Below are 14,186 nucleotides of genomic sequence, written 5' to 3'. Positions count from 1 at the left end.
TCTCAGTCACGATCTCGCCTATTCAATCAATTCTTTCTGACATCCTTCATTTGTTTCGAGTGCCATTTCTTCTACCGTTACTTGTTTCTGTGTTCGGGTTTATTAAAATTTAGCGTTTCGTCTTTGGTACGAGGCTAATTGGATGGGATGTGTCGATGCTGATGGCCTTTGGTAGTCGGAACCGTTCACACTTTTACCTGGCAGGACTTTTTTTCCACATTCTGAATAAACCGTGAAAATTGTACCAGAGCTTAAGAGGCCAATTGTTTGATACGATTGAATTGAATCAGATATTCTGGACTGGATCTCCTCCAGCTTTATTTTAAGAAATGCTCGTTCAAATCTCAATGACTGAAGGCAATTTTACTTCTTTAAGACAGGATGATTCGTTCAATAATTGGTATTGTCATGTAAAATTAGTTAATCACTAATTCTCAGTCACGATTTCTTCTATTTAATCAATTCTACCATTATTTACTTTCTTGGGAGGTTGAAAAGTATTTCCACAATGTTGGACTCGATTTTAATAATATTAAACGATAAACTTAAGTTTCTCTACAAATTGCCAGTACTCAAATTTTCAGTTTCAGACAATTATTGCCAAAATTTAGTACCCTCAGATCTTCAAGTTTGGATTATAAATAGTTTTCTAATTCAATTAATGTCCAATTGCATTTTACTACAATTTCAAATTCATAATGAAGTGTGCTTTAAAGTTGTTACAAAATAAAACTTTTTTGAAAATTAAGAGCTTTTATAAGAATTGTCACATTTAATAAATCTTCTGTTATATATTTTCTATTCAAGTAAAATTTTCACATTATTTACTTTTGTATTATCTTATTTTTTTACATTTAGACAAAAGTATTACCAATTCTCCTATTAAATTTCCAATGAATTAGAATCCAATTGGTTTTAATACAATTTACAAGTAATTTTAAAATCATAATTTTTTAATTTTTGAGCTTTTTAATATTTAATAATTTTTCTGACACATGTTTTCTATTTAATTAAATTTTTCAGTTTATTTACTTTTTTATTATCTTAATTTTGAAATCTAGACAAAATTGTTACCAAAAATCTCTTAGATTAGTAATTTTTTTATTTCCATAAATTAATGTATCCAATGTATGGTAAACTTAAAAACCATACTCAAAGTATATTTTAACATTAAAGTTATTTCAAATTGGGTTCCACAATTAAACTTTATTTTTTTTTAAAGTGTTAAGAGCTTTTATTTATTAAAAATTTTGAGGAACCTGAATAATTGTAATAAATTTAAAATTTTCTATTAAATTCAGTTTTTCACTTCGTTTAATTTATTTTATTGTTTCACATTTAGAAAAAAATTTTACCATAAATTAATTTTATTAATTTAGATATGTTTCTTCTACTCAATCTAATTTTTTCCTTATTTTGCTTTTTTATTATTTAAGTGATGTGTTTATGTATGTAAGTAAATTTTTGCTGAATCTCGAGAACAATTATATAAAACAATTAAATGAAAAAAATATGTTTTCTTTTAAATTATAATTAACATTGTTGTAATTTTTAATGTACCAGAAAATATAAAATCTTGTTAGCATCTGAAAGAATTTTCTGCTGACTGTAAATTCCATGTAACTTCCGTGTTGAAATTAAACAATTAAAATAAACTTTTTATTATTTTTTTCCTTAATAAAATTGTTTCTTAAAAGAAAATAAAACGAAATGTTGCAATTCTTGTTAAGTTTATAATAAAACACTTTATATGCAATAAATCAAATATTAAAGGAAAACAATTTTTTCATTACACAGGAAACTGTTTAATTGTATAATAAAAAAACCAGTAGAAAAAATGCAAGTAGCATTGTAAAAAACATTTTCCGGATTAACATAAAAGCTATAGTTTTACTTTATTAACCACAAAACACTGATTTAAACAAATAAAAATGGTAATAAATTATCAGCTTTGCGAAATTTAAATATTTATCTCTGGATTTTTGCATTTTCTGAACACCCAAAATTACAAAGCGTATAATTTTTTCACTTGGTACTATCTGATAATATGCAGATGACTTTTGTTAATTATTGTTTATTTTAGACGCGTCACTCCTAGATTCATATTTTTACGACGTGTTTGATGATTTTTAGCTCCCATAAATAAATTTTATTATTTACTCATATCGTCGAGTCTCTTGACAGTTCGTTGATCCTTTCTCAACCAATGGATTCTCATTTAACCCAAATATTGATTTATGCGTTGAAAAAATGTTTTGTTATTAAAACACGCATTGGGCAAAGTTAAGGCAATTAAGAGGTCAACATTTTTTAATTCGTGATGTATAAATTAATACTGTTCCAATACTGGTTTTGCCATAATCATTAATCCTACTCATCAGACGGTGCAAAAAAGTAATTAATTTCTCTAAAACTAAAGTAGACTTTTTAAAATTGTTGCTCGCATAAAATAACAATAAAACCGCGCGACGAAAAAGCTCATTAAAATAAGATGGCCATTAATAAAAATCCGAAGATAATATACGACAAATATGCGGTGGTCCTATGCCGGTAACTGTGAATTGCTGAATTTCAAGAATTTCCTAATTGTCTTTAAAAAAAAGAGAGAAACATTTAAAACCAGCGCCACATGATCAAGATCTTAATTCGGAACTTCACTTTTCAACGTTTTCGAATTTTTTTCCGTGACAAAAGCATCCAGAGTTGTTGATTTCATCTGGAATGTCGGATCTTCGTAGGCCTATTTATAGCACACTCTCTATTATTATTCGAAATTCCTACCCGAGGAGAGTGAATAAAAAAATGCGTCTTTGGCCAAACGTAATCCTTCACTAACATAGTTTACCAACCATCTAGGTTAGTTGAGTAAATGGCGTTTTCTTCTCCCGTTCTCGGAACTGATTAGAAAAACTAACACATTGAATTACTACCGGTTTTACTGTTTTCTTTCGTTTTACCGAGAACGTTTTGCTGCCTTTTAGGGATAATATTAAGTAATTAAACCATTTGTTCAAACAATTATAGTGAAAAAACGAAGCTGGCCAGTACATTTAAATGTAGATTGTCGATTGTCTTAAAAATGCACGAGCCGCATTATTTTTCGCTATGGCAGATAATTATTCCTAAGTGTATGTTTTACTTAAAAGTTGAAATGCGGGGAATGCAGTTAAAAAATGGTGCCGTCACCAATCATGTTTGTAATGGAGGATGAGGAACACTTTACACCAATACTGACACTTTGTCAATAACAGAATTTCTTTATTTTTAATTTTACAAATGTTTCGTGCTAATAAAAGTGTTTAAAAATAAAGTATTTAGATAATTTTTATTATAGTTACAGTTATGCAATTAAAAATACCATTAAAAAATAATACTTTTTATAATACTACTGAAAACTTTAATTTTGGATTATTCTTAAACAGTTATTTCGTTATAATTAAAAAAAAAATAAATTTGTTGTATTTTTTAGTACTGAAAATGATCTAAACTTTTACATAAATGCCAGAAATAGAGGATTAAGCACAAAAAACTAAAAATTAACATTTTAATGTGCAATTTATTATAGTACTGAAACTGTGTTGTTTGTATATAATTTTTTAGGAATTAAAATTAAAGAGTTTTTAAAATTGAAAAGCAGTTGTTAGTTTTTTTCTTTAATTTTTATTAGATTATTTAAGAACAAAATACTCTTTAGTACCGAAAATGTTTATTTTAAAAACCATTTTAAAACTGAAAATTAGTTTTTTACTAAAATTATTTAAAACATGTTAGAGTTTTATTAATTCTTCGACCAATATTTTAGAGAAAAATATTGTAAATCAGTACTGACATTGTTCAAAAATAAAATGCTTGTTTATAGTTTTTCTAAAAAGAAAAATTTTCATTTTATTATATCCAATTAAAATTGTCAAACTAAAAATGAAAACGAGTTGTTACTTTTTTAATTTTTGTCAGATTATTTCAGAATAAAGTAATATCCGTTCAAAAATAAAATACTTGTCCAATATATTTTTTTTAATTTACTGTATTGCTAAACACTTGTTAGTGTTTTAATAATTATTATAAGAATATTTTGCAGTAAAATATGTTTTAGTACTGAAACTGATAAAAAATAAAATGATTAATAAAGTTTTCCTAAAAATTAAAAATACAAAAAATTTAAAATTGTAAATTAGTTGTTGGAGTTATTCAATTTATATTAGATTATTTCAGAATAAAATACTGTTTAGTGCTGAAATTGTTTATTTTAATTTTTTAATAAAACCCACTCAAAAATAAAATACTTATCCAATATATTTTTATAATTTACTGTGTTTTTAAAAACTTGTTAGAGTTTTAATAATTTTATAACAATATTTTAGAGAAAATTATATTTTAATACTATTCAAAAATAAAATGATTAATTATGGTTTTCCCAGGAAGTGAAATTTTTATTCTATTATATCTAATTAAAAATTAAAATCTTTCAAAGTTGTAATTTAGTAGTTAGTTTTTTAATTTTTAATAGATTATTTCAGGGTAAAATACAGTTTAATGCTTAAACTATTTATTTTAAGTTTTCTGTACTGAAATTGAAATAAAAAACTTCAGTAATTGATGATCAGTTTTTCTTAATATTTCTTAAATTATTTTAGAATAAAATGCTGTTTAAAAATAAAATATTTACAAATATAATTTGTGTATTTGGCTTAAAAAGTGAATTGTTTTATGTTGTTAAGTAATAGAATATTTACTAAAATTGATAAAAATCTGTTAGTGTTTTATTACGTCTTTAAACAGTTTATAAAACTGTTAAAAAATAAAAAGCCTCCTCGTAACGTTAAACCAATCTAAATCCTTGATACCGAAATTTATGATTTCTTACATAACTGTCGGTTTCGATTTTTATGACGTATCAATAAAAACATTTACTCGAAACACAAGACGGCTTTTAAAATCGAATGTTTCGGATACTCGGAACGCCATAACGTATACGCCGGCTCTAATTATACATGAAATCCATTTTTTATGTACCCGAATTCACGCACTTTTCGCCGATGGTCGTAAATTAACCGTGGTTCTAACGTTGCCCCGGAGTGGAACTGTTTTCGTTGCTTTTGATTTATGTACACCGATGATTTATCTCTCAATTAATTTATTGATGTTTCGGGAAAAAATTAAAATTACCAACTAATCTTTATTTATAGTTTTCTGGTGCGTAATTGTTTTTTTTATTATTATTATCATTTTTTACTTTTCGACAGAGTAAAAGTAACTCGTGGTGGGCATTACAATTGATAGGCAACATTTCTGGTATTCCAATTGAAAGATGACTTAAGAATAGATGTTGGAAGCTATTGGACGTGATGGACACTTTCATGGTTTAAAAAGTAAACGCGTTCGATAAAGACGAGATTATCTCATTTAATTTTTAAATTACTATTGTCACTCATGTATTGTTCGACTTGCTCCCCGATGCACTCCACTCGATTTCCATACCTGTAAAGCTGGCGCATATGTTCTATTACCCATTGACATTCGTGCTTGCATTACTGTTTTTTGACCTCGACGTGATTTGTTCGATCCGTTTCGATTTGGCGACCGTGGCGATTATTTACTTCATAACCGACAGTTAATTGTTCCAACACACAACAATGTTAAGGTCTAACTTGAACCAGATACTGAACTAGAATCAGGTTCTGACAGCACTGACATATTTAGCTTTGGGTTTATTGAAACGTAATAGCCAAATCAAATAGATCACAAGTAAATCATTGAGATGATGATGATGATGATGAAATGGCGGGAATACCCATAGATTCTTTTCAAGTACATTGCTCCATTGTCTAAGCCTCCTTTTGTGACCATGAATCTACACCAAATTCAAATATTTAAATCCACTCAGATACTGACGTTTTCTTCGATTTGTAGGATGTGCGAACGATGACCGATATGAGCCACACAACGGCCATCCTGTGGCTGGCCAACCTGGTGCTGTTGGTGTCAGCAGGTGCGGAGCACGTGCGCGAGCTAGAAATCTCGGAGAGCGCGCCCGTCAACACCAGGATCGGCTACATCGGCGACGGAGTCTCCCCCGACTCCGGACCCCCATACCTTATCGTACCAGTGGGAAGCGCCGTCGATTCGGACCTGTCAATAGACCAGAGCACCGGCGAGATACGGACTAAAGTGGCCCTGGACCGGGAAACACGGGCTAGTTATTCGTTGGTCGCGATACCGATGAGCGGCGATAATGTACGGGTGCTGGTCAAAGTGCTGGATGAGAACGACAACGCTCCCACGTTTCCCGCGGACGTTATGTCTATTGAGTTTCCGGAGAACACGCCGAGGGATGTGAAACGTACCTTGCATCCCGCCCGGGATCTGGATCTGGGCATATACAACACGCAGAAGTACAACATTGTGTCCGGCAACGTGAACAACGCCTTCAGGTTGTCGTCGCATCGAGAGCGGGATGGAGTCTTGTATTTGGACCTGCAAATCAACGGATTTTTGGACAGGGAGACCATAGACTTCTACAGCTTGGTCATAGAAGCCTTGGATGGGGGCACTCCTCCTTTGAGAGGGGAGATGACCGTCAACATAACGATCCAAGATGTCAACGACAACCAACCAATCTTCAACCAGAGCAGGTATTTCGCAACTGTGCCAGAAAACGCCACAATAGGCACCAGCGTGCTGCAAGTCTTCGCCAGCGACAACGATGCAGGAGAGAACGGACAAGTCGAGTACTCCATCAATAGGAGGCAGAGCGACAGAGACAACATGTTCAGAATAGACCCAACCTCAGGAATGATAGCAGTCAACAAACCTCTAGACTTCGAAACAAAAGAACTACACGAACTAGTCATTGTCGCTAGAGACCACGGGTTACAACCTCTGGAAACCACCACGTTCGTTTCCATCAAAGTCACGGACGTAAACGACAATCAACCCACCATTAATGTGATTTTTCTCAGTGACGACGCGACGCCGAAAATAAGTGAGTCGGCACAACCCGGTGAGTTCGTGGCAAGGATTTCCGTCCACGATCCCGACTCCAAAACTGAATACTCGAACATAAACGTGACGCTCAGTGGAGGTGACGGACATTTCGGGTTGACCACCAGAGATAACATAATTTACCTGGTGATCGTGTCTTTGCCTTTGGATCGTGAGGTGCAACCAAACTACACGTTAAACGTTGTGGCCACCGACACCGGCACTCCACCCTTGCACGCGTCCAGGACCATCAAGTTGATGGTCACGGACATCAACGACAACGCCCCGGAATTCGACCAGGATGTGTACCATGCGAACGTGATGGAGGTATCCGATCCAGGGACTTCGGTGTTGCAAGTGGTGGCGATGGACAAAGACGAAGGCAACAACAGCATTATCACCTACTCCTTGCAGAACACCCCATCCACACATTCGAGTTGGTTCCAGATCGACTCGAAGAGCGGTCTGATAACCACCAGGTCCCACGTGGATTGTGAAACGGACCCGGTGCCTCAGTTGACTGTGGTGGCCACCGATAACGGGTTTCCACCCTTATCGTCGTCGGCGACAGTGTTAGTGACAATTCATGATGTGAACGACAACGAGCCCATCTTCGACCAGAGCTTCTACAACGTTTCGGTGCCGGAGAACGAGGTCGTCGGACGATGTATTTTAAAGGTGAGTTTTGCCAATAATTATTACACGTTTTGGAGGGATTATGCTTAATCGTTTGGGATAAATTTGTCACTGACTTATTAAAAATTTAAATATTCAAGTAAATTAATACCTAGATGATCTGATAAGAAAGACAATTTATCTATTTTTTATTGCACTGTGTCCGTTGCTATTTTTATAAATGAAACCTCGCTACTGTTTCAGCAATTAACCTTTAAAAGTCACCTTGTGCCACCAGATTTCTTACGTTTATCGGCTTAATTTTTTCTAAGTGAAAATCGAACAGTACTCAAGACCGTTTTTACTAAACTAAGCTATTTTAAGAGTCTAATTACAAGCTATTAGTTCTAGCAGCCGTTTTATAATTATGGTTAAGAATTCCACCATTATTTGGAATTTTGAATTTCAGTAAGCATATGCAGTCTCAATAAAAATGCTAATGAAAAAATAAATTTACATAAGATTACTATTTATGTGTCCCGGTGCCCGAAAATAATATCAAAACCAGAGATGGTTTATCAGAAATGCTATTTAATTTATTATTATGCGAGACGAGAACGAACAACTATATTTATGCCTGAAACGAGGATACCTGAGTTTACAGTTAGCTCCTTCAATACGATTTTCTAATATTGTGTGTACGAACGTAATTACTGTACTGGTACTGGTTGATTTGAGATTTCGGCCCCGTTTGCAGGCGACAATCCGGTTAATGGGGAGGTTTCGCGTCAGGTAGCGACGTTGTCACCCGATCGGATTTTTTGGGCGTCGATAAAAAAGCGCGACGGTTGCATAATCAAAATAAAGTTAAAGCGCAATCTGCCAAATGACGTTGTTAATTGGACAGTAGGTAAAACACGGTGGGTTACCGTGGACCGGCCAGATATGTGACATATTTTAAGTGCTTCAGTTACACTGACAACCTTAATAAGGACGTTAATAGACCGGCGCACGGTGGCATCACAGCAACAATATTTGTGCCGACTGTTTTCTCAACTTCTCAATCAGCCATTTTAATGTTTTAATTCTGCGTTAACTAATAAAACGCCTCCCAGTTTTAACGTAATTATGTATTCTGAATTCCATTAAGTTTATGGTGTTTTAATTTTGCATAATTATCGCTTTTTCCCTCCAAAAGTTACGTAAAAGTTGTACGTTTAAATCAGCAATAGTGGGCAAATTTTTGATGTTTTCGGGGTTGATTTTCCGGGTGGTTTCGTGACCATTGTGCGTGGTCCGGTTTCGGACGCGTCGCATCATAGTTGACGAGAGTCTAGACGGGTTGTCAGAGGAGATGGGTCGGTTCGCTTGATTGGCAACCGTCGATGACGTTACCATCGGTATAATGGACCTGAAAAGGCGAGTTGTACGTGGCTGAAATCATCAATCGGGCACCTGAAATTTCGTTGGCGATTTTTTTAAATTCTGTTAATTTCAGTTTTTTAATTATGAAGATTATTCCATTATATCTATTCAAAGTATCCTGAAAAAGTATAATTTAATCGTATATTAGATTTAATAATAGATATGTTATATTATTGCATGTTTAATTTAAAACCTGTGTTCAAGGCTATAAATAAGACAAAAAATCAATTACTTAATTTTATAAATAAGTATTACAAAAATTATTTAAATGATTATTCTTTCATTTTTATTTATGTTAAATTATGCAAACAAATATATCAATCAAATTCAAAACTTTTCTATACACGAATTAATAACTAATTAATTTATTTTTTTAATGGAATTTTCAATGGTGAATTTGATAGAAAACCTTTTATTTTCATGTTATGAATTAAGTGGAGAAAAAATAAGTAGAAAAGGTAAATTCTATTGAAAAAGGGGCAAATATGAATTTTAAATATTGCTAATTTATGAAATTTCTTATTGTCCTCACAGGAGACTTCAATAGTATCAAGAAGAAGACCTTTTCCTGTTGTTAAAAAATAAGAATGTAAAAGATAAATTTTAGACAGTTCATCAATGTATAAAGAACTGTTCACTTTGATTTTTTTGTATCGTAAATTTACAAATAATCTAATTTATTAGAAATTTTAATTTTTATGATTTTTTATTGAAAATTTATGGTGAATTTGATAAGAAACTTTTTATTTAAAAAATAAGTAGAAAAGGTATATTCTGGACAGTGTCTGTTCAAAAAATAGGCACATATGTGTTTTTAATATTGCTAATTTATGAAATATCTTATTGTCCTCACAGGAGACTTCAACAGTGTCAAGAAAGGAAACCTTTTCCTGGTGCTAAAAAATAAAAAAGGAACAGGCAAATTCTAGACAGTTCATCAATGTATAAAAACTGATCAATTTGATTTTTTTTCTATCTTAAATTTACAAATAATATTAGAAATTTTAATTTGTATGATTTTTTATTGAAAATCCATGATAAATTTGATAAGAAACCTTTAATTTTCATGTTATGAATTAAGTGGGAAAAAATAAATAGTAAAGATAAACTCTAGACAGTTTCTGTTAAAAAAAATGGGCAAATATATATTTTAAATATTGCTAATTTATAAAATATCTTATTGCCCTTACAGAAGACTTCAATAGTATCAAGAAAAGAAACCTTTTCCACGTGTTAAAAAGTAAGAATGGAAATGGTATTTTCTACACAGTTTTCTTTAATGGAGATTTCAATATAACAATTTAATCATGCCAAAAAATATAGTAAAATAAAAAAGCTTAAATTATACTTTTCTATTAGTTTGATAATTAGATAAAACATGAACAAAATAAATATTTAAATAATTTGTTAAATTTAGAGACGAAATGAACATTTATAAAAAGTTGTACAATAATTAACATAATTTGCAATGTTTATAAAATATACAGATAATAAAATAATAAATATATATATATTTACAAAGATAGAGTTTTATGGTAATTTTATATTAATCCTTGCTGATTCTAATAATCATTATTTATAATTACAATAATTATTAAATTTTTGCAATATTAGTTTCAAAATTACTTCCTTTGATTTAACAACTTTATTAATGTTAAATGTCATATGTAAATTTGTAAATGTAAGTTTTACATACGTAATAGTAATATTATGACTAATTTGTAAAAAATATTGTTAGTTAAAAAATCTATTTCTAGTTCAATTATTTTGTACTTTTAATTAGAATCTAATAATATAATTGTTATGAAAATTGTCAATTAATTACCGGGCGGCACGAAATCGTAAATTACAATTACATTTCTCGCTTTAATTGACATTTAAGTGTGAAAACATAAACAAAACTGTTTGATCATAACAATACTAGTATTTATAATTATTATTTATTGACATTAATCAGAATTTGTCATTTGATTATTTGTACTGTAAGACTGCTTTAAAAAATTTCCAATCAATACTTTGTCAACATTTACAATTAATTATATTATTTATTATATGCATATTATAAACAATACAGCGGTGTTTTATGCCTATTAATTAACAATTAAGTTTTTTTATTAATTGTTTATTTTATTTAATTTAATTTGTGTTGTTTAGATCCGCACTAATCTCGGTCGGCGTTTCGAAACAGACTCCGCGTGTCCTCTTCGAACTCACGTAGAATCCGAAACTATGCCCCTCACCGGCAAACGGCCATTTTAGATTGCCTGGCCGGTCTCTTTTTCAACGTGTACAGTTATAAGAAGCACACACACACACACAACTAGCAAACGCTAACCTGGCCGGTTTTAAATCATATTTTAATAACGATAATTACATGCGTTTATGTATTTTACTTCGAAATTTTTTTAGTCCGGACCGACGGCCGGTCTGTATGCACGTACGCAGTCCATTAATTACTTATTTTTCGTTCGGTAATTGCGCCACGGAAAGTCTATTTGAAAATGGTGAAACGCACGGGGCAATTTGCCGCCGATTATCCCGGCTGTTTCTATAAATCCGGATCGGGTTTTGCACCTTTGCCGATGCGCCGGTGCGTGTGTTGTGGTGGTCCTCGAGGACTGTGTTTGCAGTCCTAAGAAAGCACTTTTGTTGCGACGAGTGTTTGCGCGAATCTACCTGTTCAAAAAAGGGCACATTAAAAAACTATTGTGTGGTTCAAATGTCAATAGTGTGCGATAACGTATTTTCTTTACGGAATCCTTCAATTTTTCTGTAAACATTTGTTTCGGAGGTCTACAGCTCTAGCCGCATTTCTCTGTTGTTTAAACTCAGCTTAAGTTATTATTTTTTTAAACATATAGGAAGCATCTTACGATTTCTAAGAAACCTTTTATCTTGATAATATAAATCAAGTAAAGGGTAAATTCTGGACAGTTTGTGATGAAACTGGAGATTTCAATTATAGATTAAAAAATCTGAATTTTACACAGTTTATTGCACAAATACATATTTATATTTTTAATATTTTTTATTTATAAATCATTAAATTGTTCAAGAATATTGATTTATATGATTGACTATACTGAAAAGCTCAAAGTTAGAGGAAAGCTTTTTCATATTTAGTATTTTAAATTTATAAATAATTTAATTTTTCATATCATTCTAGATTTTAATATGTTAATTGTTGTATTTACATTGGAGATTTCAATGATAGATAAAAAAAGAAACTCCTAATCTTAAAAATTAAGTAAAGAAAAAGTAAATTCTGAACAGTTTATTGCTAAAAAATATCCATATTTGTATTTTTAATATTTTTTATTTATAAATCATGAAGTTTTTTATAAATTCTGATTTATATGTTTCACTATACTGAAAAGGTCAAAGATAGAAGAAAGCTTTTTATGATTTTATAAATTAAGTGAGGAAATATTCAATTCTAAACAATTCATTTTATAAAAAACTGTTCACATTTTCTTATTTAGTATTTTAAATTTATAAAACATCTAATTTTTAAAAACATCCTAGATTTTAATAAATGTTTACACTGGAGATTTAAATGGTAGATAAAAAAAGAAACTCCTCATGTTAAACATTAAGTAAGGAAGATAAATTCTGAACTGTTCATTGCTGAAAAATATTCATATTTGTATTTTTAATATTTTTTTATTTATAAATCATGAAATTTTTTATAAATTTTGATTTAAATGTTTGACTATACTGAAAAGCTCAAAGATAGAAGAAAGCTTTTATGGTTTTATAAATTGAGGAAATAGTCAATTCTAAACAATTCATTTTATAAAAATGTTCACATTTTCTTATTTAGTATTTTAAATTTATAAAATATCTAATTTTTAAAAACATTCTAAATTTTAATAACTGTTTACACTCGAGATTTCAATGGGAGATGAAAAAAGAAACTCGAAGACAGAAGAGAGTTTTTTATGGTTTTATAAATTAAGTGAGGAAATATTCAATTCTAAACAATTCATTTTATAAAAACTGTTCACTTTTCTTATTTAGTATTTTAAATTTAAAAAACATCTAATTTTTAAAAACATTCTAGATTTTAATAACTGTTTACTCTGCAGATTTCAATGGTAGATTAAAAAAACTTCTAATGTTAAAAATTAAGTAAGGAAACGGTAAATTCTGAACAGTTCATTGCTAAAAAATATTCATATTTGTATTTGTAATATTTTTTATTTATAAATCATGAAATTTTTGATAAATTTTGATTTATATGTTTGTCTAGACTGAAAAGATAGATAAATAGAAGAAAGCTTTTTATGGTTTTATAAATTAAGTGAGTAAATATTAAATTCTAAACAATTTATTTTATAAAAACTGTTCACATTTTCTTATTTAGTATTTTAAATTTATAAAACATCTAATTTTTAAAAACATTCTAGATTTTAATAACTGTTTACACTGGAGATTTCAATGGTAGATAAAAAAAGAAACTCGAAGACAGAAGAGAGCTTTTTATGGTTTTATAAATTAAGTGAGGAAATATTCAATTCTAAACAATTCATTTTATAAAAACTGTCCACTTTTCTTATTTAGTATTTTAAAATTAAAAAACATCTAATTTTTAAAAACATTCTAGATTTTAATAACTGTTTACTCTGGAGATTTCAATGGTAGATTAAAAAAGAAACTCCCAATGTTAAAAATTAAGTAAGGAAAAGGTAAATTCTGAAGAGTTCATAGCTAAAAAATATTCGTATTTGTATTTTTAATATTTTTTATTTTTTTGATTTTTTATAAATTTTGATTTATATGTTTAACTATACTGAAAAGCTCAAAAGGTAGAAGGAAACTTATTATGGTTTTATGAATTAAGTGAGGCAATATTAAATTCTAAATAGTTTATTTTACAAAAACTGCCAACATTTTAATATTTATTATTTTAAATTTATAAATAATTTAATTTTTCAAAATGTTTTAGATTTTAATAATTGTTTGCACTGGAGATTTCAATGATAGATTAAAAAAGAAACTTCTGCTGATGGTGAAAATTAAGGAAAAGGTAAATTTTGGACAACTCATTGTATAAAAAAACATATTCAAATTTGCATTTTTAATATCTTTTATTTATAAATCATTAATTTTTTCAAGAATTTTGAATTTAATGATTGTTTTGACTGGAGATTTCAATGATAGAT

At 29.9% G+C, this 14,186-nt stretch overlaps 1 protein-coding gene across 2 annotated transcripts in view; it reads left to right on the top strand.

Annotated features, from left to right (window-relative positions):
• Positions 1–14,186, top strand: part of LOC109599921 (protein dachsous-like) — a 35,766-nt gene that overhangs the window by 6,285 nt on the left and 15,295 nt on the right. For both annotated transcript variants that reach the window (XM_049970086.1, XM_020015972.2), the window contains exon 2: positions 5,911–7,659. In XM_049970086.1, coding sequence (XP_049826043.1) covers positions 5,911–7,659 — 1,749 coding nt within the window. The remainder of the gene's footprint in view (positions 1–5,910; positions 7,660–14,186) is intronic.

This window comes from Aethina tumida, chromosome 7 (assembly GCF_024364675.1).
Source record: "Aethina tumida isolate Nest 87 chromosome 7, icAetTumi1.1, whole genome shotgun sequence".
Lineage (NCBI taxonomy): Eukaryota > Metazoa > Arthropoda > Insecta > Coleoptera > Nitidulidae > Aethina > Aethina tumida.
The sequence above is the reverse complement of the archived record's forward strand: the minus strand, read 5'-3'. Positions and strand labels throughout refer to the sequence as shown.